The 24,208-nt window shown below is 38.1% G+C and overlaps 1 protein-coding gene across 11 annotated transcripts in view; it reads left to right on the forward strand.

Moving 5' to 3' along the window:
- The window catches only part of LOC110382039 (protein tramtrack, alpha isoform), a 60,486-nt gene extending 38,202 nt beyond the window's left edge, over positions 1 to 22,284 (forward strand). For 2 of the 11 annotated variants that reach the window (XM_064042808.1, XM_064042807.1), the window contains exons 4-19: positions 6,019 to 6,130; positions 8,101 to 8,254; positions 8,790 to 8,892; positions 9,566 to 9,724; positions 10,532 to 10,604; positions 11,056 to 11,136; positions 11,552 to 11,585; positions 11,962 to 12,127; positions 13,076 to 13,204; positions 14,066 to 14,175; positions 14,658 to 14,782; positions 15,354 to 15,544; positions 16,173 to 16,301; positions 17,310 to 17,449; positions 18,081 to 18,177; positions 18,714 to 22,284. In XM_064042808.1, coding sequence (XP_063898878.1) covers positions 6,019 to 6,130; positions 8,101 to 8,254; positions 8,790 to 8,892; positions 9,566 to 9,724; positions 10,532 to 10,604; positions 11,056 to 11,136; positions 11,552 to 11,585; positions 11,962 to 12,127; positions 13,076 to 13,204; positions 14,066 to 14,175; positions 14,658 to 14,782; positions 15,354 to 15,544; positions 16,173 to 16,301; positions 17,310 to 17,449; positions 18,081 to 18,177; positions 18,714 to 18,907 — 1,997 coding nt within the window. In that variant the 3' untranslated portion in view covers positions 18,908 to 22,284. The remainder of the gene's footprint in view (positions 1 to 6,018; positions 6,131 to 8,100; positions 8,255 to 8,789; positions 8,893 to 9,565; positions 9,725 to 10,531; positions 10,605 to 11,055; positions 11,137 to 11,551; positions 11,586 to 11,961; positions 12,128 to 13,075; positions 13,205 to 14,065; positions 14,176 to 14,657; positions 14,783 to 15,353; positions 15,545 to 16,172; positions 16,302 to 17,309; positions 17,450 to 18,080; positions 18,178 to 18,713) is intronic. The other 9 variants (XM_064042809.1, XM_064042810.1, XM_064042812.1 and 6 more) reach the window with 9 other exon arrangements.
- The last annotated feature ends 1,924 nt before the right edge of the window (positions 22,285 to 24,208 follow it).

Raw genomic sequence — 24,208 nt, forward strand, 5'->3', positions numbered from 1 at the left:
AAGGTACATCCACATGAATGAAACTAGCTAAAGAAGTAATAATAAACAACAGTAGCAGTATTTAAGTATTACCTTAATTTCTAATCCAAAATATTCAAAAGTTATTAGCCTTGCCAAACCTAATTTATTTCAAACTAAAAATGCATGACATTTGGTATTCCCCGTTCATCGTTTTTTATATCAATTTGAAATGATTAAAGTCTAAGAGCATTTAAACCAACTGGAACCGCCGCAATTTACACCTTCGTAAAAAATCTATTGTAGATACTTCTCTAACTAAAATTATATAGCTGTTGAGTTTATGTATTTGAACGCGCTAATTTGAGGAACTACAGGACCGAATTTGAAAAAATCCTTCAATTTTACATACCTCAATTATCGAGGAAGATGGGATGCGGGTGAAACCGCTTATGGAAGTTAGTGTAATTTACATAGCTTTTATAAGATGAGCCATTTCATGTCAGAGGCTTCTAGGCGGATTTGAACTGTGCTCTTATACCTCTGCCGGTGAAGGCACGGCTAAGTCGTCTCCAGTTGGTTAGCCAATCTAAGATAAAAGTGCAAAGCAAAATAAACTATCTGTTTCGTAACAGTATGAAGTGAGCGCAGTCTAGACGGCAGACGGAAGAATGACTATTATTCAACATTTACATAATACTTACATATTACTGTTTTCTCGTAAGGGTCCGGCAAATGTATTGGCAAATGGAAAACTGGTTTCCATAGAATAAACGCTCAAATCTACGTATACTAATATTATAAAGCTGAAGAGTTTGTTTGTTTGAACGCGCTAATCTCAGGAACTACTGGTCGGATTTGAAAATTTCTTTCAGTGTTAGATAGTCCATTTATCGAGGAAGGCTATAGGCTACTTTTTATCCCGGTACGGGAAGTAGTTCCCACGGGATGCGGGTGAAACCGCTGGCAGAAGCTACTGCTTAATGTAAATCCTTGTGAAATAGTTGTTACTGTTACAGCCTTTTTATCGTCCCACTGCTGGGCTGCGGCCTCCTCTCACACGGAGAAGGATTGAGCATTAATCACCACGCTTGCTCAATGCGGGTTGCTGATTTCAAACTTTATAGTCCAGGTTTCCTCAAGATGTTTTCCTTCACCTTTTTATCAGCCAATGTGTCTAAGATTAGTTAGAAAGTACATACAAACTTAGAAAAGTTGCATTGGTACTTGTCTGACCTGGAATCGAACACACACCGTCATACTCGAGAGGTTGGTTCTTTACCCACTAGGCCACTACGCAATACGCAATTCATCTGTCTAGCTTTTTCCCAACTATATTGGGGTAGTCCAGTCTAAACGCATGTAGCTTAGTACCAGTGCTTTACAAGGAGCGACTGCCTATCTGACCTCCTCAACCCGAAACCCATTGGTAACACTGGTTGTCAGACTTTCTGGCTTGTGAAAAAAAATGGTCTAATGACAGCCGGGACTCACCAGTTTGACGTGAGTAGATGACTGGCACAAAATAATGACGTCTTCACTAGACGCAAAATAATTAAAATGCAAATCTAATAGACTGAACACCGTTCTTCATAACAGACACAAAAAAAAACTCGAAATTACATATAAATAAAATAAAGTTTTAAAAATAAAAACTGCAACGAATAAAAATAAAAACCGCTCCAAAAATAAAACGTAGTGCGCCAAAACCAGTTTTTTTTTTCGCTAAAAATAGCATTCGAGATTCAAAATTATATGGCCAGTTCTTAATGCAAATGTTGGAGAACTAGGTATCATTTTGAAATTCGAAAGGTATGTATTCCGACTCCTTGATTGGTCGGTCGATGTTAAAACCTCCGCCTCTTTGACGCCCACTTAAAGATATGCAATTTTTATACTTGTATATGTCACTGTTAAAGATAGAAATACGGTGAATTCTAAGATTTTCCAGTACCTAAAAGATTTAGCAATTCTTAACTTTAAAGTATGTCCAAAGTCCAAAGATTTGCGATTCGAACTTTTTGTTAAATCTTAGAAATACATTAAAAAAAACATCATAACGTGCCTGATACCTATACATAAATAAATATGTACCTACAGTTTTGACTAATAGTCAATTTAAGTAAATGGTTAAGAATTACTCATTGTTTTATACCTGAAACCAACATTACTACTTTTTTTAAAACATTTACCAATTCGTCATCTCCCGAGCCTTTTTCGAACTATGCTGGGGTCGACTTCCAGTCTAACCGGATGCGACTGAGTGCCAGTGTTTTACAAGGAGCGACTACCTATCTGATCTCCTCAACCCAGTTACCCGGGCAACCCAATACCCCTTGGTTAGACTAGTGTCAGACTGGCTTCTGACTACCCGTAATAACTGCCAAAGATGTTCAATGACAGCCGGGACCCACAGTTTAACGTGCCATCCGAAACACTGTCATTAGGGCCAAGATATACTTAAATCTTAAAATTTACCATAGTTCGAGCTTTTACAGTAACATAATATAGATAGGTGATTGTCAAAACTCACGCACACATGTAAAGACATAGGTATATGCATATTATTGTAGCACACATATAAATAGGTATAGGTATATGCATAATAATTGAAGCTAGACAGGTTGTATGCAAAATAGATTATTATTTCGCGTCGCTATATAAATTATATGTTATTAAAGGACATTGCTCTGCGTCCATACATAGTTGGCCCTGGAGCCAAGAGCATCGGATAATTATGTATTGTATTCTCTATCATTAGTAGATTCCTAGAAGATCTTGTATTTATAGCGGACTAGCTGCAAAAAAGATATATTTCAAAAAAAGTATCAGATTTTGAGGTTATAATCTAACCATAACAACGAATATAATGCTACGTTCACACGCGTGCCTCGCAGCCCGGCGGGCTGCCTGGCGGGCTGCGCGGCGTGCAGCCCGTCGCGGGCAGGCGGACATTCAAGCTGTTCACACGCGCGCCGTCGTGTCAGTCAGTCCAAGAATTGCGAGAAGCGAGGATCTCGGTGTTGTTGCTGTCATAGCCTTTGGCTTAACTTATTTTTATTGGAAAAAGAAACAAAATGATGAACGACGTTGATCATTCCGCCATGTTGTAATCTCCGATCGAAGCGACTATCTTATGGTACGTTCACACGCGCGCGTTCAAATCGACATTCAACGGGCACAGTCACGTTCACGAGCGTGTAAACGGTACGCCCGAGCCCGTGAACGCGCCCGTGCCCGTGAATGCCGCGAACCGGTCGAGTGTCGGTTTTTTGGCAAAGTTCAAAGGATGAATGTGCGGGCGCCCGGCGACTGTTTACACGCGCGCGGGCAGTCAGTCTCTCCTGCGCTTTCGTGACGATTAAACGTTCTAAGAAAATCGCTACGATCGGAGATTACAACATGGCGGAATGGTTAACGTCGTTCATCATTTTGATTCTTTTTCCAATAAAAATAAGTTAAGCCAAAGGCTATGACAGCCACAACACCGAGATCCTCGCTGCTCGCCATTCTTGCACTGAGTGACACGACGGCGCGCGTGTGAACAGCTTGAATGTCCGCCTGCCCGCGACGGGCTGCACGCCGCGCAGCCCGCCAGGCAGCCCACCGGGCTGTGCGGCGCGCGTGTGAACGTAGCATTAGAACGTTGAATGAAGATCCACTCGTCGCGAAAGCGCAGTAGAGACTGACTGCCCGCGCGCGTGTAAAAAGTCGCCGGGCGCCCGCACATTCATCCTTTGAACTTTGCCAAAAAACCGACACTCGCCCGATTCGCGGCATTCACGGGCATGGGCGCGTTCTCGGGCTCGGGCGTAGCGTTTACACGCTCGTGAACGTGACTGTGCCCGTTGAATGTCGATTTGAATTCGCGCGTGTGAACGTACCATTAAATGTAGGTACCTACCTACCTACGATTTTTCATAGCTTTGAGTGATTTTTAAGAAACTGAAAAGTAGGTAATATCTTAATACCTACCTAGATAATTAGGTACCTATGCAGTTGTTTTTCTAAAAAGTGGATGAAGTACAAAAATAAAATGACATATAACATTAATAACATCAATGACGGACGACGTGACGTTCACAGCAAAACTAGGGATGTAGTACAACACCACACCAATAATCGATTTTTTCGATTAAGATTTACTGTGGTCTTAAATTATTTCAAACTGTCTATTACATCACCTTTGTCATATAAACATTACAAGTAGGTATTTATGACAATGGTTTATTTTACGCCGAAAAATAAATGTTATTTTTGTATTAATTGTCGTAAAAAATGAATAAGATGTTTTAATGATTGTATAGAAATAAAAAGTTTTGATTACTGTATAATATTATTCTTACTACCTATTTAAATTGGAGTATGACTGCATTCATAAAGTATTCTTATTAGGTTTAAAAGAAAGCACTAGAAAAGAAGACGCAATCGATCGATTAATAATTCAATCAATAGATTATAATTGATTGGACATCCCTATTGGACTTCTGACATGACATGACATTAGGCGAAGATGGCGATCTAATTTTATTAGTCGCGTTAAATTCTATTAAAAGTTTATTTTGGAATACAGCTAGTCCGTGATACAGGAGTATTTGCAACTTACATAATAAAATAGGCGATTAATTATCGTATATTCTGATACTCTTTACTGCACAGGGCCAATTTGGACATTGTCCTTTAATAATTTTGAAAGTATGTCTGTAAAAAACCGATCGGAATAAAATGTAAATTCTTTAAGATTATAATATACTAGCTTTTTCTCGCTTTCTGAAGAAAGTACGGAAAAAGTATGTTCTGAGGCTATAAAAATAAAGCTATATAAAGTATGTTATGAGCTATATTACTGCTAAGTTTCGTCAAAACCCGGTGAGCTGTTTGCGCGCAAAGAAGTAACAATTTAGCAGTTGCAAAAAAGCTTTTAACACTTATCTTCAGAGAGCGCAAAATAAAGGTATTTTTATATTACAATGTTTATATGTTATGCATTGACTTTTGAACTTTAACATCATATCACTATAGCATGATCTTCATAAGCAAATATAGTGCATGCATTATGCAATAAGGTTAGGGACCTCTGAACTCTTTTTTTTTTTTGGAATGGCATCTCGCAGTTCAACCTAGGAGGTTGTTGACTGCTCAACCGGACTTTTCCCTGTGGATGCCTAGAATTCAAGGCCTCCAGCCAGGGGCAAAAAAGCTGACAAACTAAGCGACTGCGCTAAGGGTACCCCCTGTGGGGTACGAGCCTCGGCTTAGAGTGACCAACCATTAAGTGGACATCGACCGATCGCTTCTTCAGAATTCCTATTAGATTGTTCTCGCGGTGTCACTCGCGTTCCGGGGGACTACTATTCGAATTCGAATAGATCTTGGCTTTCTATCGGTAAAAAAATCTTAATCGGTTGACTAAGTCAGGTAGGCAGTCGCTCCTTGTAAAGCACTGGTACTCAGCTGAATCCGGTTAGACTGGAAGCGGACCCCAACATAGTTGGGAAAAAGGTTTGGAGGATGAGGATGATGGTTGACTCAGTCCAGGTCCCTTACAAATTCACAAGCTTCTTTTCAATAGATTATTCAGCTACATTCAATTTGACTGGTTTAGACACCCCGAAAAGGGGGAAAGATGCCATGACAGTTCAAACGAGATCCAGATGATGCTGAAGGCGAGGTTCCATCGAGATTTCTGGCACACGTTCCCTCTGTTCTACTCGCTCTAGCAAACAGTCACAGATTGCGTGCGCACATTTTTTACATGTCCGCGAAACTGCAACGTTTGTTTGCGAACTTCTAGCAGCTGACTCGAATTTTTTGTGTGGGATCTTGCACTAAGATGTGAAATCGCAAATGTCCGTTCAACATACACCGTCGTACCACAAAAAGTTTAAACGTTTGTTGAACACTTGTCTAAAAAAATGACAGATTATGACGTTGAAATAAGGTCCGTTTTGCGGCCACAGCTTTTTAGACAAAATGTTCAACAGATGTTTAAGTTTTTGTAGTAAGGCTAACAATGTTTTATTTTTCATATTTCTAACAATAGAACCTCCTTATTTTCAGAACGGTTCTGCGACGTCACCCTGTATTGTTCGCCGAGCTTCGCCACTCAGGTAGCCGGCAAGGACACCGTGGAACCGCAGAACATACGAGGAGTTTCTTTGAGAGCACACAGGTAAGATATCACTACATAGCATTAAACAAAGTTGCTTTTTCTATCCCTATGTCCCTATAACCCTGTGTCCCTTTGTATGCTTAATGGTCTCTGCACACAGCGGGCGCGGCGAAACGGGGCGCTACGGCGACGCGACGCTGAGCAGTTGTAATGTACTAGATATTACGGACGACATCACACAGAGCCGTCCCGCTCGGCGCGACGCGACGCGACTATATAGTACATTGTGTCACGTCGCCGTCCCGTCCCGCCGCGCCGCGCCCGCTGTGTGCAGAGACAGAGACCTTTAATCATGCGTTTTTTTTGATAGATAGAATGATTAAATGTATACTAACATACCTTAAATAGTGGGGAAATGCTGTTATCCTGTGCGAAGCTGGAGCGGGTCGCTAGTATTCTCATAATATGTTCTGACAGCTGCCGCAGCTGAAATCTCGGTCTGGATTCCATTATTCTTAATAGCTAACTTCAGAGCGGCACAGTTATTTGACGAGAATTGCATAGCTACTAAGTTCTATGTTAAGGGCCAAGGCTACTTTGTTGGTTTTAGAAACTGTAAAAAAGCCGCACCTAGCCGGTGCCCTGGAGAGTACGTAAACAAAACGTAAAGTAAAATGTTGCTCAACTGTTAGATGCCAGCTGAAAATCAGTGCTGTGCGTACACACCGTATACTGAGCTGAGTCTTTTGCTACAAAGCACTTTCTCATTTTGTTTGTTGTCCTGTTTGAGTAACTTATCTGTGTACTAAATCATGCGTCCCATTATGGTGCTCAATAGTCGCTTCATAGACCTGGGTGGGTTTGAGAAAACGACGCTAGTACGCTTTCATTCGCGGCCAAAGGTATCGAATTCCCGCACCCGGATGAGTTACTTCATGGCATCTCAGCTATGTAACTTGCCATATTTTCAGAGATAAGACGGAACATAGAAAGGGTGATTATTATAATAGTACTAACAGACACCCCAAAAAGCACTGGTACTCAGCTACATCCGTTTAGACTGGAAGCCGACCCCAATATAGTTGGGGAAAAAGGCTCGGAGGATGGAGGATGAAACAGACATTTATTTAACTGTAAATAATGAACAGATAAAAAGTCGTTACGGGTAGTCAGAAGCCAGTAAGTCTGACACCAGTCTAACCAAGGGGTATTGGGTTGCCCGGGTAACTGGGTTTAGGAGGTCAGATAGGCAGCCGCTTCTTGTAAAGCACTGGTACTCAGCTGAATCCGGTTAGACTGGAAGCCGACCCCAACATAGTTGGGGAAAAAGGCTCGGAGGATGGAGGATGAAATAGACACCCCAATTTATTTAACTGTAAATAATGAACAGATACATTTCACAAATGAACCACAAACGTCGGTTAGAAGAGAATAAAGCTAATTAATATTAACATGTAATTATATGTAGCGCCGCAACTAGGTCACGCATTATAGATTAACGCAAATCAATACGGGGAGGCTCGCGAACTTTGCCCAATATAGCTGCCATGTATGCCTATCTATTTAAATTTTGGGAATTTTATGCTCTACCTATGAGTTGTAATACCCATGGTCTTTGGTTTAGTTATGAGGGCGCAGTTTCGATCCCAGGTCAGACAAGTACCAATGCTACTTTTCTAAGTTTGTATGTACTTTCTAAGTATATCTTAGACACCATTAACTGTGTTTCGGATGGCACGTTAAAGTCTAGGTCCCGGCTGTCATTGAACATCCTTGGCAGTCGTTACGGGTAGTCAGAAGCCAGTAAGTCCGACACCAGTCTAACCAAGGGGTAATTTGCTACCCGGGTAACTGGGTTGAGGAGGTCAGATAGACCAGTCGCTCCTTGTAAAGCACTGGTACTCAGCTGAATCCGGTTAGACTAGAAGGCGACCCCAACATAGTTGGAAAAAAGGCTCGGAGGATTATGATGATGAATTAGAATGTTGACGAACTAAACTTACTTATAGTAAATGTTCTTGTATCCCCAGGGTGGTGTTAGCAGCATGTTCAGAACTCCTCGGCACGCTACTAGGAGCCCACGAGGCGCAAGGAGAGCCAGTCCTCGTGATCGATGGAGCAGAACCCAAGCATTTGAAGGCGTTGCTGGATTACATGTACACTGGGGAGATGAATGTGCATCATGTGAGTTGGGAGTTTGATTGTATTTGGGGGGGGAAAGTTTTTTGGGGCTGTGTATATGGTTGATTGGGCATTTTATATTAGTGTAATTTGTCATATAGTATTGTAATGCCCAAGTCCACCGACAGCATTAAAATCCGTACATCTTTTTCGAAAATTAAACGTTTTTCATAGGAATCAGTCGTTTTAAGAAAACTGACGTTTATGTTGTCGGTGAACGAGGACCGAGACCTCAGAGGGTTGGACCATTTAACTATAACGATAACAAAACCATAACCAGCTGTGAAATTGCCGATTTGACTAACGTATTCCCTTGGTTCACACACAATTATGAGGTTTATCGATATCAGTCGTGTCGGACTGCAGTCCCGGGGAATAAAAATTGCACCTATGTCTGGACGAATCCTTGTGCACTATATATCTGTCCTGCGCAGCTGGCTGACCTCCTTAGAGACAACAGCCGCCGCTAATCGGTCTTTATCTCATTATTACTTTTCTTAACATATATGTCATACTAACCAGTTGTTTTTGCTTGCAGTCCCAACTCGCCAGTTTGCTGAAGACGGCCGAGGAGTTACGCATCAAGGGGCTCACAGATATCAGGTGGAACAATAAGGATGAACCGCCTGATTCTCAAGCAGGTATGTCACACATAACATCATATCATCATTACATGAGCTTTATTCTAAACAATACCATCTCTTAAGGTGGTTAGGTCTTTCTTAAAAAAACGACACGCATACATAGCATAAATTAAAGCGTTAAACGTTGGTTAAAAAGTTAGAGACTGCTAATGATACATTAAATGGCAGCCTACAATACAGATTCCTGAGGTTTCCCGTGCGTGAATAAAATATAACCCTTGAAAGTAACCACTAACGTAGCTTTCAATTACTTAAATATATTTTCAAAATCGGTTCAGTACATCCAGAGATTACCATTCGATAACGCTCATTATTTCTTCATATAAGAAAAGGCTATAAAAACACTGATGATAAATAAAATAATGTCTGGACACCTTTTTCACACACGGTCGGTTAGCCCCATGGTAAGTTATTAATTAACTTGTGTTATGGGTGCTAACACAACTGATAAACTACATATAGCTATTTATAAATACATATTGTAACACCCAGACCACGGCTAACAAGCATGCTCATCGCACAAATGTCGACCGAGCCAGGAATCAAACCCGGGACCTCAGGTTCGGCAGTCCGGCATGGTGACCATTGCGCCATCGAAATCGTCGTCGATGATGATGATCAACCACGACTAATTACATAAATAAATACATAAACTTTATTTCTTTCCCAGGGCTAGTAGCAACAGCGACCCCAATAGAGAAGCTCCCCGACAAGCAAGACCCCAAGCCCCCGACCAAGTTGTCCCCCAAGTCGACCCCCGAACCGGAGCCGCGGAAAAACGACTGCAGCGATGTGGAAGTCAAACCGGGGGAGAAGTTTAATGTTAACGGTATGTACCTATAATAGTAACGAGGTTAAAAAATATATATATAGTTATCGGCACGAATCTTGAGATCTGACCTACATCTGCTCAGAAGTAATTTATTAGCAAAGAACCAATCCCGAGTGACGGCTATGACGCGATGCACTGCGGGCCAATCACCGCTTTAGCCCGCCCCCGCGTCTCACTTCATACCACAAAAGGGACCTAATAAATTACTTCTGCTCAGGTGAAGGTCAGAGCTCAAGATTCGTGCCGATAACTATACGAGCTTTTGCCATCGGTTTCACCCGCTTCCTGTGGGATCGATTCCGTGAGTACTTCTACTCCGGAAAAGAAGTCTAAAAGCCTTCCTCGATAAATGAGCTACCAAACACTGAAATCAAATTGGTCCAGTAGTTCGTGAGGTTAGCGAATTCCAGAAAACAACCTCTGCAGCTTTATAACATTAGTATGGATGCTTAATTCCGCCCTCTGCTTATAAAAATAAGTCTCTTGAGGACTATTTCGCGCACACACATAAAAAGTAGCCTACCTATGTACTTTCTCGACAAATTGGTAATTTATAGTTTTGCTTTCTAAAATAATAAATGTATATTTGTGCGCCTAATAGGGCAAAACATATTGAAACTGTAAATAATATTGTACCACCTTAATAACATATGTTTTTAACTAATAAATTTATCTTTATTCAAAGCTGCACTGACCTAATTGGCCGTCAAACTTGCAAAACTGGCTCTGTGGCTTTGTAGATCAAAAATTCAAAACATCAAATACTTTTTAAAAAAATCTTAATCAATATAATTTTGTTTACAGGCGGCCCTCCACCCTTGATAAAACTACCGATGAGAGAAAAATCAAGTCCAATCAAAAGAGAAAACTCAGATTCGTAAGTATACACACTTTTATTAATCAGTATTTATTTATTTTATTTGTATTAACCTTACTATATCTTTACATCATTAATTATTTACAAGTCGTAGTGGATAAGTGGTTAAAGCACCTGCCTTCAAGAATGAGAGCGTCAGTTGTCTAAGTTTTACTTTGCTACTACCTACAACTATCTATTACAACTGACAATGACAGAGTTAGGCTTTACCAATAGGATTGAGGAGCGGATATTTTGTGCAATCCTATTGGTTAATATTGCTCAGTTTCTCCACTCCGCAGCCTAGCTCCGCTCCGGTGGACAGGCAGCCTAAAGCTGGTACAAAATATCTTGACGCAACCTAGACTTTAAAGTCTGAGGTTGGCAAATTCACAGATGGATACGTTATTGAAATCCGCCATTAGGGTTTTTTTCTAACACAATAATGAATATGCGTTATATTTCGTTTCAGAGATAGTCCGAGTCCCAAAAGACAGCGGCTGACAAGTTTAACGGAACACACGGACGAAGAATGTAGCAGCATTGTTAAATCGTAAGTTATTATTCTAATACTACTCCGCGCACCTGGATAAAAAGTAGCCTATAGCCTTCCTTGATAAATGGGCTATCTAACACTGAAAGAATTTTTCAAATCGGACCAGTGGGTCCTGATATAAGTGCGTTTAAGCAAATAAACTAAATATTTAGCTTTATACATAGCACTAGCCGTTTTCGCGCGGTTTCACCCGCGTCCCGTGGTAACTACTGCCTGTACCGGGATAAAATATAGCATATGTTACTCGTGGATAATGTAGCTTTCGAATGGTGAAAGAATTTTTAAAAACTGTCCAGTAGTTTTTGAGCCTATTCATTACAACCAAACAAACAAACAAAGTTTTCCTCTTTATAATATTAGTATAGATTACGGTAGACATATTAATCTAATACAATTTTTTCTTCTTTTATAGAGAACATGATCAAGAATGGCGATACGGAAACTTAGTAAGTATTTTTTTAACTATATAAGTAAAGATTGGCCTAATATCATATTTTTGCACTTTTCCATTTTCTTGTGATCCAACTGTATTAATACGTAAAAGTTAAAATTTTCTCGTAGCACTCAATCTTATAAAATAATTTACTTCAAGAATACCCCTTCAAAACCAAACCTAGTTTTTTCACACTATTCGGCCTTTCGTCCTCCAGCTATTCGTCTTATATCCTCCAACTATTCGGCTTTTGTCCGAAAATTCGGTCCTCCCCCCAAATACTGTCTTCACCTCAACAAGAAGGTCTTGTCCCAACTATTCGGCGTACCCCCAACTATTAGTCCTCCATTCGGCCTTGGTCTTAACTCTAGTATTCTACTGTTATATAGAAAGTGTATGAACAGGACATATCGGCGGAGCGGGTGGTGGGCTGGGGCATGCGCGGCTCCCGGTCCACGTCGAGAGACGCCAGCGATGACGAGTGGGCTGATGCTCCGGCTGATATAGGCTCCTTCTTGCATACGAAGCTGAGGGTCGATGGTGATAATAGTGCTGGTAAGTAACCGTCGTGCCACTTAAACATCTGTTGAACACTTGTTTAAAAAAATTCATAATGATGACGTTGAAATAAGGTTGAACACTTGTCTTAAAAATATTATAATTTTGACGTTGAAGTAAGGTCCGTTTTGCAGCCACACTTTTTTTAGACAAGTGTTCAACAGATGTTTAAGAATTTTTTTTAAGTAAATCTGTAACCGTGTTGCCACAAAAACTTTTGAACATCTGTTTAACACTTGTCTAAAAAAATGAGACGTTGAAATAAGGTCCGTTGTGCAGCCACACTTGATTTTAGACTAGTGTTCAACAGATGTTTGAGTTTTTGTAGTGAGGCTATAAATGTCTTGTGTACTGTGTGCCTTTATAAATGTTTTGATGAACTGTGATTGGGGGAAAATATAGTGTGATTGGGGAAAACTCCAGTGTTATTGGGGGAATCTATAGTGTGATTGGGGGAAAATATAGTGTGATTGGGGAAAATATAGTGTGATTGGGGGAAAATATAGTGTGATTGGGGAAAATACATATAGTGTGATTGGGGGAAAATATAGTGTGATTGGGGAAAATATAGTGTGATTGGGGGGAAATTATAGTGTGATTAGGGGAAAATATAGTGTGATTGGCGGGAAATTATAGTGTGATTAGGGGAAAATATAGTGTGATTGGGGGAAAATATAGTGTGATTGGGGAAAATATAGTGTGATTGGGGGAAAATATAGTGTGATTGGGGGAAAATATAGTGTGATTGGTGGACAATATTGTGGTAATATAAAGAATGATTGGCCAGCAAGAAGCCTTCGTGTGACGCCCTCATTGATTTTATAATAAGACATTTTTTTCCACTATTTTTATTAAATTGAAAGCCCAATTACTTCCAACAATTTTGTAGTACCTATGTCTAATCGTAGAATAATAATATTAACATATAATTTCTTTCTCTTCTAGACGAGGAATCAAACGAGAGCTTGCCAACGCGTGCGTCTGCGGCGTCGTCGTCCGCACCATCCGCCTCCAACGTCGAGTTACGCGTCGAGCTCGCTAAGGCACAGCTAGCGCAGTTGAATAAAAATACTCGTAAGTATACATAATCACTACATGGTATAAATCAAAATCGCTTTTTCTGTCCCTATGTCCCTTTGTACGCTTAACTCTTCAAAACTACGCAACGGATTTTGATGCGGTTTTTTTCAATAGATAAAGTGATTAAAGAGCAAGGTTTATATGTATAATAACATACATTAAATAGTGTGGAAATACTCTTATCCCGTGCGAAGCCGGGGCGGGCCACTAGTACTTAATATAGTAAATATCATATTTATGAATACCTCTAGGTAATGCGGGACATTCGGATAAAAAAAATTGTTTTTATTGTTTTGTCCCATTACTAAAAACAATGTTTAGTTGAAATGTCCCAAGTCCTACCACACGAATTGGGCCCCATCTGGCCGCCGCCATTATTATTATAAAATATTGTAATGTCGGAATGTCAAAATTCTTATGGTATCTGCACACAGCGGGCGCGGCGCGGCGGGACGGGACGGCGACGCGACACAATGTACTAGATCGTCGCGTCCCGTCGCGCCGAGCGGGACGGCTCTGTGTGGCCTCGTCCATAATATCTAGTACATTACAACTGCTTTGTGTCGCGTCGCCGTCCCGTCCCGCCACGCCGCGCCCGCTGTGTGCAGAGACCTTTATTAATATCATAATAATATAACAGCGGTGATAACGTCATCGTTACGTAGAACATAGTCGGAATTTGTGATAAATAATATAATTATTAGTAACTCTGTACCCTGTAATCCTTTATTATAAACAATCACAATTATGTATTTTTTTAACTCTTAAATAACCGTACCTGCAACTCGTACCTGCATATATATCTTTGTAAATAATATTTTTTATAATACCTATTTATAATATTTTTAATTCTAGCAAGCAAGTCGAGTCCGGTAGACCCTCGTTTCTCGGACGTGGTGAAGCTGAGCGACTACCTGCAGCACGGGAGACGCCCGCAGTTCTGGGAGGAGAACTATGTTAGAAGGGTAAGTTATACTTATTAGAAACATCCTTTTTAACACGCTTAAGTATATTAGCTTCACTTGTAACTGACTATGTACGTAAGAAAATCTTGGAATCTTAATTTGACCCACTTCTCGCTCTTCGATTAGGGTAAAATTTTGCACACACTCTGTGTTTTTAGTTGTTTAAAGTATTTTTAAATATTAATTAACTATGTACTTCAAGAAATTCGCTAAGGCCCGTTTGTTCGAAGCTTGGTTACGTCAAGGTTAGGGTTAAATTCTAGTTACAGTAAAATGATCAGGGTTTAAATTAAAAAAGCGTCGTTGAAATCCAGGTAAGTTTAACGTTTGACCGCCGACAAATCGGAAATTTGATCTCTCGTTGTGAATTTAAAGAGGTCTTCTACTCTGCTGCATCCAGTTAGATTGGGAACCGATTCTAAAATAGTTGATAATTGAGGAAAAGCTAGGTAAATTATAACTTTATTTTTTCTCTTTTCCAGGTGATGGAGGCAGTAAGACTCAAAGAACTAGAAATGAAACAAGCGGCAGAGATCTTAGGCGTCAGCTACGGCACACTGTATGGGAGGTATCGCGACGTGTACGGCTGCATCAACAGGCCTTACCGGTTAGTTACCCCACTGCGGGAGAGTGCGTTATGCTTGTATTGTGTTAGAAATGAAACAAGCGGCAGAGATCTTAGGCGTCCAGCTACGGCACACTGTGTATTTTTTTATTATTTTAAAAGAACTTTTACTGAGTTTCTACTAGTTTTAAAAAAGTATTCTACACTCTTTCATGACAGAATTTAAAATAGGACAGCACACACAAAATGGTGCCCTTTTTCACCTCCCCTTTTTCGCCATCAGATCATTTCAACAATGCGTATATTCTTCAAAACTCCAAAGGAGATCATTCAAGTCTCCAACATTTTGTACCCAAAAATGAAAGTCAGAGTAAAATATAGTAGATGTGATGTAATGTGATGTTCAAACATTGTGGGATTTTGTATTTTCAAAGTCAAATAGCAGCCTGGGGGTTAATTGTAGACGATTGTTGTAGTCCCTATGAGAAACTATTTTTTTACTCTGGCCGGCTTAAACTTTCAGTTTTGGGTACGAAATGAATGATGTCCTTTACACTTTTTATTTTTCCCCACCATTTGGCCCCTGCAGCTCCAAAAATATAATTACTTTCAGAAATACCAGCGTTAACTCTATCCCCTCTCCTCCTAGGGCCGTTCGTGAGTTCTGGCAAGCGAAGGGACCCTCAGAGGTCCTAGAACGACTGCAAAGGGGAGAGTTAACGCTCGACTCGGCGGCAACCGCTTTGGGAGTCAGTATCGCGAACTTAGCAGCCCATGTTGCTGACTTCGGAGTCCCGGAGAAAGGTAAGTTTCGGTCTTGGAGAATAAATTGAAGAGTGGAGATGTTATAATGGGAAATCGACTAAGAAAGTAGCGTTAAAATGCGGGTGTTCGGAGGAACGTAACTGTCTTCGCCTTCGCTATAAAAATCGATCTATCTATCCCTACACTATATTCGCTATAAATGCGAAAGTAACTCTGTCTGTCTGTTACGCTTTCACGTCTAAACCACTGAACAGATTTTAATGAAATTTAGTACAGAGATAGAGTGGACCTTGAGAAAGAACATAGGATACTTTTTATCGCGGAATTTTGAAGAATTCTATTGGAAACGCGATATAACCGAAAACTACGCGAGCGAAGCCGCGGGCGGAAGCAAGTAAAAAATAAAGGTCCAACCTTTATTTCTTGTAATACCAATAATCGTTGACAGATGTCTTAAAGAACACGAACGCCTCGTTAGTTAACTAGTAACTGATCGTTTTGGTCGTGCTTATCCCACACATTTAACCTAGAAGAAGGCCTGACTTACCTACGTTATAGCATCTCCGCCCTTTCCTTGGTCTATATAGAACTCATAATCAGCTTCAAAAGTAGCTAAACAAATGAAAATTTTCGAAAATTTAACACCGCGTCGTCGATAAATTACCAGATAGAGCTTCGGAAGTACTTGACCGACTTCAAAGAGGGGAGATGTCGCTTGAGTCAGCGGCCACGACTTTGGGCGTTAGTGTCGCGAAATTGGCCGCCCATGTCAACGACTTTGGGGTCCAAGAGAAAGGTATGTTGGGGACATTTTGAAATTTAAAATCAGCTTCAAAAGTAGCTGAACAAATATCTAAAGGAGAACAACCGTAATAGAAGAAATTTACAATAAAAATTTTGCTTGTCAACCAGTAAAATACTGACAAGCATATATGTTTTTGAAGTGCGTAGGTAGGAGGTTCTCGTAGAAATGTAGTAAAATTGCTGAAAAATTCGCGCTTACTGGTTCGTTGCTACGTTTTTTCCATAACCTTAAACTTACAAAAATATGTGCTCGATCCAAATAAAACCGGCAGACGGACGGACTGGGTACAAACCCCAAAAAGTAGTAGTACTAAACTTAAATCTGAAAAGAAACGTGCGCGCCCTATTTTAGCATTGATATAAAGTGGTTGTTGTCCTTTCAAAACTACTAAACGTCGGATCGTCGATAACTTACCAGAATAGTCATCTGCTTTTTGAAGTTTTAGTAGCAAAGGCATTTGTGTTGTTAATAAATTATGACCCTCTACGTTGTTAGGCTAACAGATGTTCTCAATATTTTAACTAGCTGTTAATTTGCTTAGTAAAGATAGAATTTTGATATAAGCCTCATACCATATCTCTAGTAAGTAACACAACAGAGTCTTGGAACAACCGTCAGTAAATAACGATATCTATATTTAGATAATCAAATAGAAAAATATGACAAAATTCTCTTTGCATGAAATAAGAGGCTTATTTATTTTAATTTTGTTTACATATTTTACTAATGTTATAAATTTTAGTAAGACGTTTTTGAAAATTTTGATTTGTTCAGCTACTTTTGACGCTGATCGTAGATTTTGGTTGCATTCAATCAACTCCACGCACCCGGATTTTATACTCGGGAAGTAGTTTTCCAACAGTGAAAGAATTTTTCAAATCGTCGTAGTCGGAGCCTTCAGGCTACAAACAAAGAAAGACATGTTATCATATATCTAAATGTATTTTAATATACATATTAGTTTTGACACTCCTTCTATAACAAGTAACAATAACCCAGGTATGGTTGCAGACTTCGAGCCGATCCCCATAGAAGTGGATCCGTCGCTGAAGATGCGCTCGCGCACCTATAGCGCGGGCGCCGCCAAGACTGCCAGGAAACAGGCTACGAGTTGTACTGTTAATACTGGGGACCAGAAGGTATCACTAACTTCTAACTTATTACATTGTAGTATTTTTTTTTAGGGAACAAATAATAATGACCACCATAACATGCTTTGATACCCTTAGTTTTGTAACCAAAAATATCTACTGAACACCAGAAAAATAAAGTGTAAAAATGTAATAGTACCAGCTATTTTAGTCACGACTCCACTTTAAATTGTATTCGACCACCAAAAGTAAATGATCACCAACTCTCGACATAATCGCACACGTGATGACACACTTTATAAAGAGAGTCCATGGAGTTTCCTACCGTGACGCTAAGCTTTTTGGAACTGTCCAGCTAGTAAACAATTATACTACCTACAGTAAAGGGTTACTTGAAATAAGAACATTGTCTATGACTCTGTTAAATTGCCTTAAAACTGATCAATTCCGGTTTTGTAAGAGTACTTCCTTATGTACTCCCCTATTTATGTACTGCCCTTATATACCTGCATTTGATGAATGTCAATAGGTATATGTATATGAATTTTCAGACAAATCGGATGACTATGCCCACAACCTTTTTCAAGCGCTGGTTACTGCGTAGAATAGAAAGTTATAAATTTTTTTTTTGTTTCTTAACTTTACACAATACTCAACATATTGTAATTTGTTCCTCTAGCCGCCGAAGAAGCTAGTGGTAAGCTCTGTGACAGACGAGGAGCCGATCCCCGCGACTGTCATCGCCGCGCACGACGCCAAGCCAGCTACCGGCAACAGTGAGTTATCATAAACTGTTCTAATATTATAACTCTTACCAACGCACTCAGAGACATTTAATGATTACTTAAGTAACTCTTTAGTGACGGATTCTCAACGAAATCCTTCGCTAAGAAATGGCTTAAGTAACCATTAAATGTCTCTGAGTGTGAGGGTGTCTGCCCTTCACGCTAGAACCAATAGTTTAATTGATTTAATAGCCTGAAACTGAAAAACTACATAGGCTACTTTTTATCGCCGTTTCGGGAAGACCCTTTCTCGGGAAGTGTGCAAAATTGAGGTTCTGGGACTACTAATCCAGACTATCATCTCAGGAAAAAGAAAACAGAGAAGATTTTTTTTTTTTGCAAAATATTTCATCAGTAAACAGTAAATCTTATTAAGTTGGCCACTTCTACCATAAAGAAATCCAGAAAAATGGCCTCAAACAAGTCATTTTTAAATAACTTTCGAGGTTCAATTCAATTTATAACTTTCGAGACAACACTCGAGACATCGAGGCTTGGAATACTAAACAAATATTTTTTGTCCCCAGCAGGAAAATGGCCATCAATAAGAGTAGCGAGTCTCGACTCTCTCAGAGGGAACGATCCCCCCTCCACCGCGCCTAACCCAGCCCCCACCCCCGCCCCCGCCTCGCCCTCCGCCCTCATGCGGACGCGGCCCGACTTGACCATCGTCGCAGCCCGACGAGTCCCGGACAAAACCGACGATGACGTCACCACGTGATGAACCAATCACAACGGATAGAACTATACGACCCGTGCTCTAGTGACAAAGTGCCCTTTTTAAACTCCACGAAGGTTTCATTCTTCGCGTTTGACAGATGACGTGTTTGCAGTTTGACAGGTGACTTTTGTGACAGCTGTCTGTTTCGGCGGGAGTTTTGACGTTTAAGTGATGGTGATTTGTTTTTTGTGTTGTTTTGGTATGTTGACAGCTTGTATGATTCCGTCACTGTCTGTTGTTTTGAAGAAGGTGAAAAAATTGAGTTGATAGATGCTACTTTGCTTTCGTGATTTTGCACGTAATGCATATGAGAAGATTATTCTTTTTGACATTATAAAGAGTTGCATGTAAAATACATAATTTATATCCATGTAGTGTAAAAGTAAAAACTTTAGCAGCCTCTTCGATATTTTTTATGTTTATTTTCTTAAAATTGTTACTAAGACGCGGGTCATGTCCTAAATTATTATGAAACTAAGCTATGACCAAACAATATTTAATACTTAGAATGAAAAAAAAAACATTTTCATACACTCAGAATTTTGTTATAAACTTTTAAAAAAGTTATAATAAAAAAAGACGAACTCACTAATCTCAAAAACAGAATATATTAAAATATATTAATAATATGGTATTGTCTTTTTTAATTTAAAATATCTAAATATGTTTGCGATTAAAACACATACATATTTATTGTAATCAATGTAACTGAATTATTTATTTAAACTTGACAAATAAAAAATATATATAAGAATAAATTGATTAACTATAGTTCCTCTGAGATTTTCGACCTTGAATTCTTATGAATTTGAAGAAAAATATATATAAAAAATCCTGGTCAGTTGCACCATTTAACTATAACGATAACCGAACCATTTTCAGTTGTGAAATCACCGATTTGACCAATGGGCGGTTAATCCGTCGTACCACAAAAACTTTTAAACGTCAGTTTAACACCTGTCTAAAAAAATGAGAGATTATGACGTTGAAATAAGGTCCATTTTGCAGCCACACTTTTTTTTAGACAAGTGTTCGACAGATGTTTAAGTTTTTTTTTGTAAGACTACTTATGCTTTGGTTATCGTTATAGTTAAATAGTACAACTCACCGTTGGGATTATAAAATGTCCGAAATAGTTAATGGGACGTTACGTCAAAGTTTGACAGTTAAAACAATATGGCGGAATGTCAATGATTCTTAAATTAAAATATTTCGGAGAACTATAGCCAATCAAAACAGTTAATATTGTAGTAATTATTATTATTACTTTCCATTTAGTATAGTTTATTTACGACTGATATAATTTGTGACCAACTGGCTGTTGTTTCAAATATTTAAAAAATAAGTAGCGCATCAAGTACTTCTGTAAACAGGTAAAAATAATGATTTAGTTTCTACAGTAGACTAGTATCACTATAACAATAGTTATCCGTAAAAGTATAGCAGTTTCCTAGTTTTAAGTACACATACAGACAAAATTTAAAACAACAGCCTTAACCGGAAGACAGATAACACAGGATGCACATTTCCATAGATTAAAAAAAATCAAATGAGTATTATAATGAAAAAAAAAACTCAACTTGTAACTTTAGAGTATATAATAGTTGTAATATATAATCATTTTTTATTAATATATTATTATAATAGATTTAGATATAAATATTATATAGTAGAGAAGTATATTAGAGATATACATACATATATATTTTTTAACACTCGCTGTTTTCTAGAGGCCTTCGCGAAGACGGTCATAGGTAAATATTTATTGCTTACAGGATGTTTAATATTGTAACTAGTTTAAACTGGAATTTTCTTATGTTTTTTATCGCTTCAGCAATTTTGATTTTACCGTTAAAAAACTTGCAGGTTTCCTGTTTAGCTCAGTATTTATAGATAATAATATTCCTAATACTCATTTCCTATCGAACTTTCTTAGTAGAAAAAATATTTATTTTTATAGGAAACTTAATATTTTTAAGAAATATTACTTACCTACTGCTTTCTCTGCACCACGCACGTGGGACATTAAAAATGGCTGATTATGATATTTTGCACATATTTTTCTTCAATCATCATCTGCCTAGCCTTTTCCCACCTATATTAGGGTTGGCTTTCAGTCTAACCGGATACAGCTAAGTACCAGTGTTTTACAAGGAGCGACTAATACTTTTCTTCAAAAAATTTAAATGTACCTGTCATATTCTTATTTAAGCATGTTACAATATTAAATAAACCTGTATAGCAAAGTTGCGGGCACCATAATCCTAATCTCCAATAAGACTATCACTTTGATAATCTAACAATATATCGAGTTTATCCTCAAATATATCGATAGCTCGTATCGATACTGGCACCTCTAGTATAACTTAAATACATCATCATCATCTCCCGAGCCTCCTAACTATGTTGGGGTCGGCTTCCAGTCTAGCCGGATGCAGCTGAGTACCAGTGCTTTACAAGGAGCGACTGCCTACCTGAACTCCTCAACCCAGTTACCCGGGCAACCCAATGCCCCTTGGTAAGACTGGTGTCAGACTTACTGGACTACCTGACTGCAAGAGATCGGGAGATGATGATGAAAAAAATATATAATGGATACAGGAACCTTTTTTTGGGACTTATTTTATAAATCATAAATCCATTCATTATTTATTTATTATTTAGATCAATTTATTTAACTAGATAATTTTATAAAAGATTTTTTTTCTTTAAAAATACCAAATCATATATTTCTTTTTGTACCTATCTCCCGCTAGAGGCGCTAGTGTCGACTCAAAAAGCTAAAAAAAACTAAATCAATTTGACATAATTATCCTCACTAGAACTAAAAATATATTATACAACAAGAAATAAATTAATATATATTTGTATATTATAATAAAAAAAATATAAAATAAACTGTCGAATCCATGAAAAACCGTCGTTGTAATTTGTAATATAAGTTGTAGATATATAATGGCGAATATATAGAGAAATATATAAAAATATTTATATAATAACTTTGTTCCTCTGACTTAGATAATATGTGCTTTATTTTGTGTTAACTTGTAGCAATATAAATAACATATTTTACTCTACTATTATTTTTCTTCATTTTCGTCCGCCTCTCTGAATTACATTGACATATATCTACATCAAATATTATTTTTCATTATAACTATTATACTGAAATTTCGTGAAAAACTGTTCAGCCGTTTTGTATGTCTTCTTGACTTCTTCTGATAATTGCTACTTGCTAACATTAAATAAGCAAGTTAGGAAGTTATTATTATATTTAATTATATAATTTGTATAGATTTAATATTGTTTCATGTCTTGTAAAGAAATCCATTATTAATACGGTTTGTGTATATGATCCAAAAGAATATATATAAAAACACCATACAAATATTATATACATGGTTATTTGTGAAAAGCCATACAATTTCAGAACACACTAAATTGGTAGACATTTATCATCATCATTGGTCATGAGGGGTCATTTAATTGTGAACGACCCCTTTTACAGTCTTATAAGGTTCTTGAAAAGGTACAAATAACCCTGTATTTAATATTCTGAGATTCATATGTATACTTATCGCCAAATTGTATGTCGTCTCCGAACATCGGCCGGGTGCGGTCAACAGTCCTGTTGTCGAGCGTTTGACGTACGGGCGCCGCACGGTTGCCGCATTGTGCTTTTTGTATGAAAAAAGAGGAACGTCCGTACGCCGTACGTCTAACGCACTGCTTCGGCACCGCAGCTTGTCGTCAACAAACGCAGTTGAAAGCGCCCTAAACCATTTTCATTTCGGAAATGACTTGTGAGGCGTCATAAAGTCTGGCAATAACTGTACCATTTTTGAATTTTACTTATCCAATTTTGTTTTTTCCTAAGTATATGAATATGTATTTTTTGGATTATATAAACGTAACGAATACTCATTTCCTTGCTTATGAATAAAAGTATACAGTGACTTTAAATAAAAAATAACTTATCACATGAAATATGAACACGGGAAGAGAAAAATCAAAATTATAATGTAAATAAGTTCAAAATTCTTTCAAAAAATTCGTCTTCCGTGAACAGTAAAAATGTCACTGTATACAAAGTTACATTTTGTATATATTTGTCGGTTTTTGCTAAAAAAAATGTCCATAGTAAAACATGGATTTGTAAAAGGCCGACATATTTGTTAACTAAAAACTAAAATTAAAAATTATTTATTTGTCAAAAAGAATTACATATACATTTTTTTTTCTATCAAAATTCATAACACAAACTTAGTTTGACATAACGCAAAAGTGATATTCACTCACAAATATTTCTTTGGTATCGCCAAAAAAAAACTCTTGGTTGGTGATACCTTTATTTACATAGATATCTACATATTTACAATACATATGAAAAACTATCCTAGTAAAAGAAAAAAAGCGCTGTAACTAAAATTCGTCAAAATATTCATCCCCATCGCTGTCAACTGGGAGCGTACCCAAGAGGCTGGCAGCATTACCTCTTTGGATGGCCATGCTGATCCTTTGTCCGAGGTAATAGCCAGCCATTTGGTCACGTTTTATAAATATTTAGCAATTTTACTTTAATTTTGATACATATAACGGCTTCTATCGACAAATATATACAAAAGTAACAACCCCTGACCCACCCTAACAAAATTGTATTATAATATAAAAATATGGAGACGAAGTAAAATGATAATTATTTTTTATAATTTATCCAAAATTGGATGTCTTGTACCAAATTGTCTTTGTACTGTAATTTATATTAGTTAAATAAATATTATATACTTGACTCGATGCTAAATTGCATATCGGACTTTAGAAAGAGATGCATCGTGTATTTTCGACTTTGTATAGCGCTGTCTCTCTCCCACACACTGCTTATAGTCGCTAATAATTTACCATATAAATATCAAATTTTCCTTACATTGAAAAATGGTTCTTATTACCAAGCCATAAGAACGATTTTTACAAAAAGTAAATATCTAACTCATTGTGCTCGAAATAAATGTACTAAATATATTGTGAAGTAGACTTTATGAGGTGGATTTAAGTATCATTTTTCAATGTAACAAAATCTGTTGAAACTAAAATAATCAAACGGGGTGTGACGTCACAAATGTGCGACAGAGATAGCGCTCTACAAAACCGAAGCTACCCGATTGTCTCTTTCTAAAATTCGATGTACACACGACAGGACGTCAACCTATCTTAAGCTGTCAAAAGTCTTCAATAGATTTTCAACCTTATCACAATAGTGTAAGGTTCATCATCCTCCGAGCCTTTTTCCCAACTATGTTGGGG

The sequence above is a fragment of the Helicoverpa armigera genome, chromosome 30 (genome assembly GCF_030705265.1).
Source record: "Helicoverpa armigera isolate CAAS_96S chromosome 30, ASM3070526v1, whole genome shotgun sequence".
Lineage (NCBI taxonomy): Eukaryota > Metazoa > Arthropoda > Insecta > Lepidoptera > Noctuidae > Helicoverpa > Helicoverpa armigera.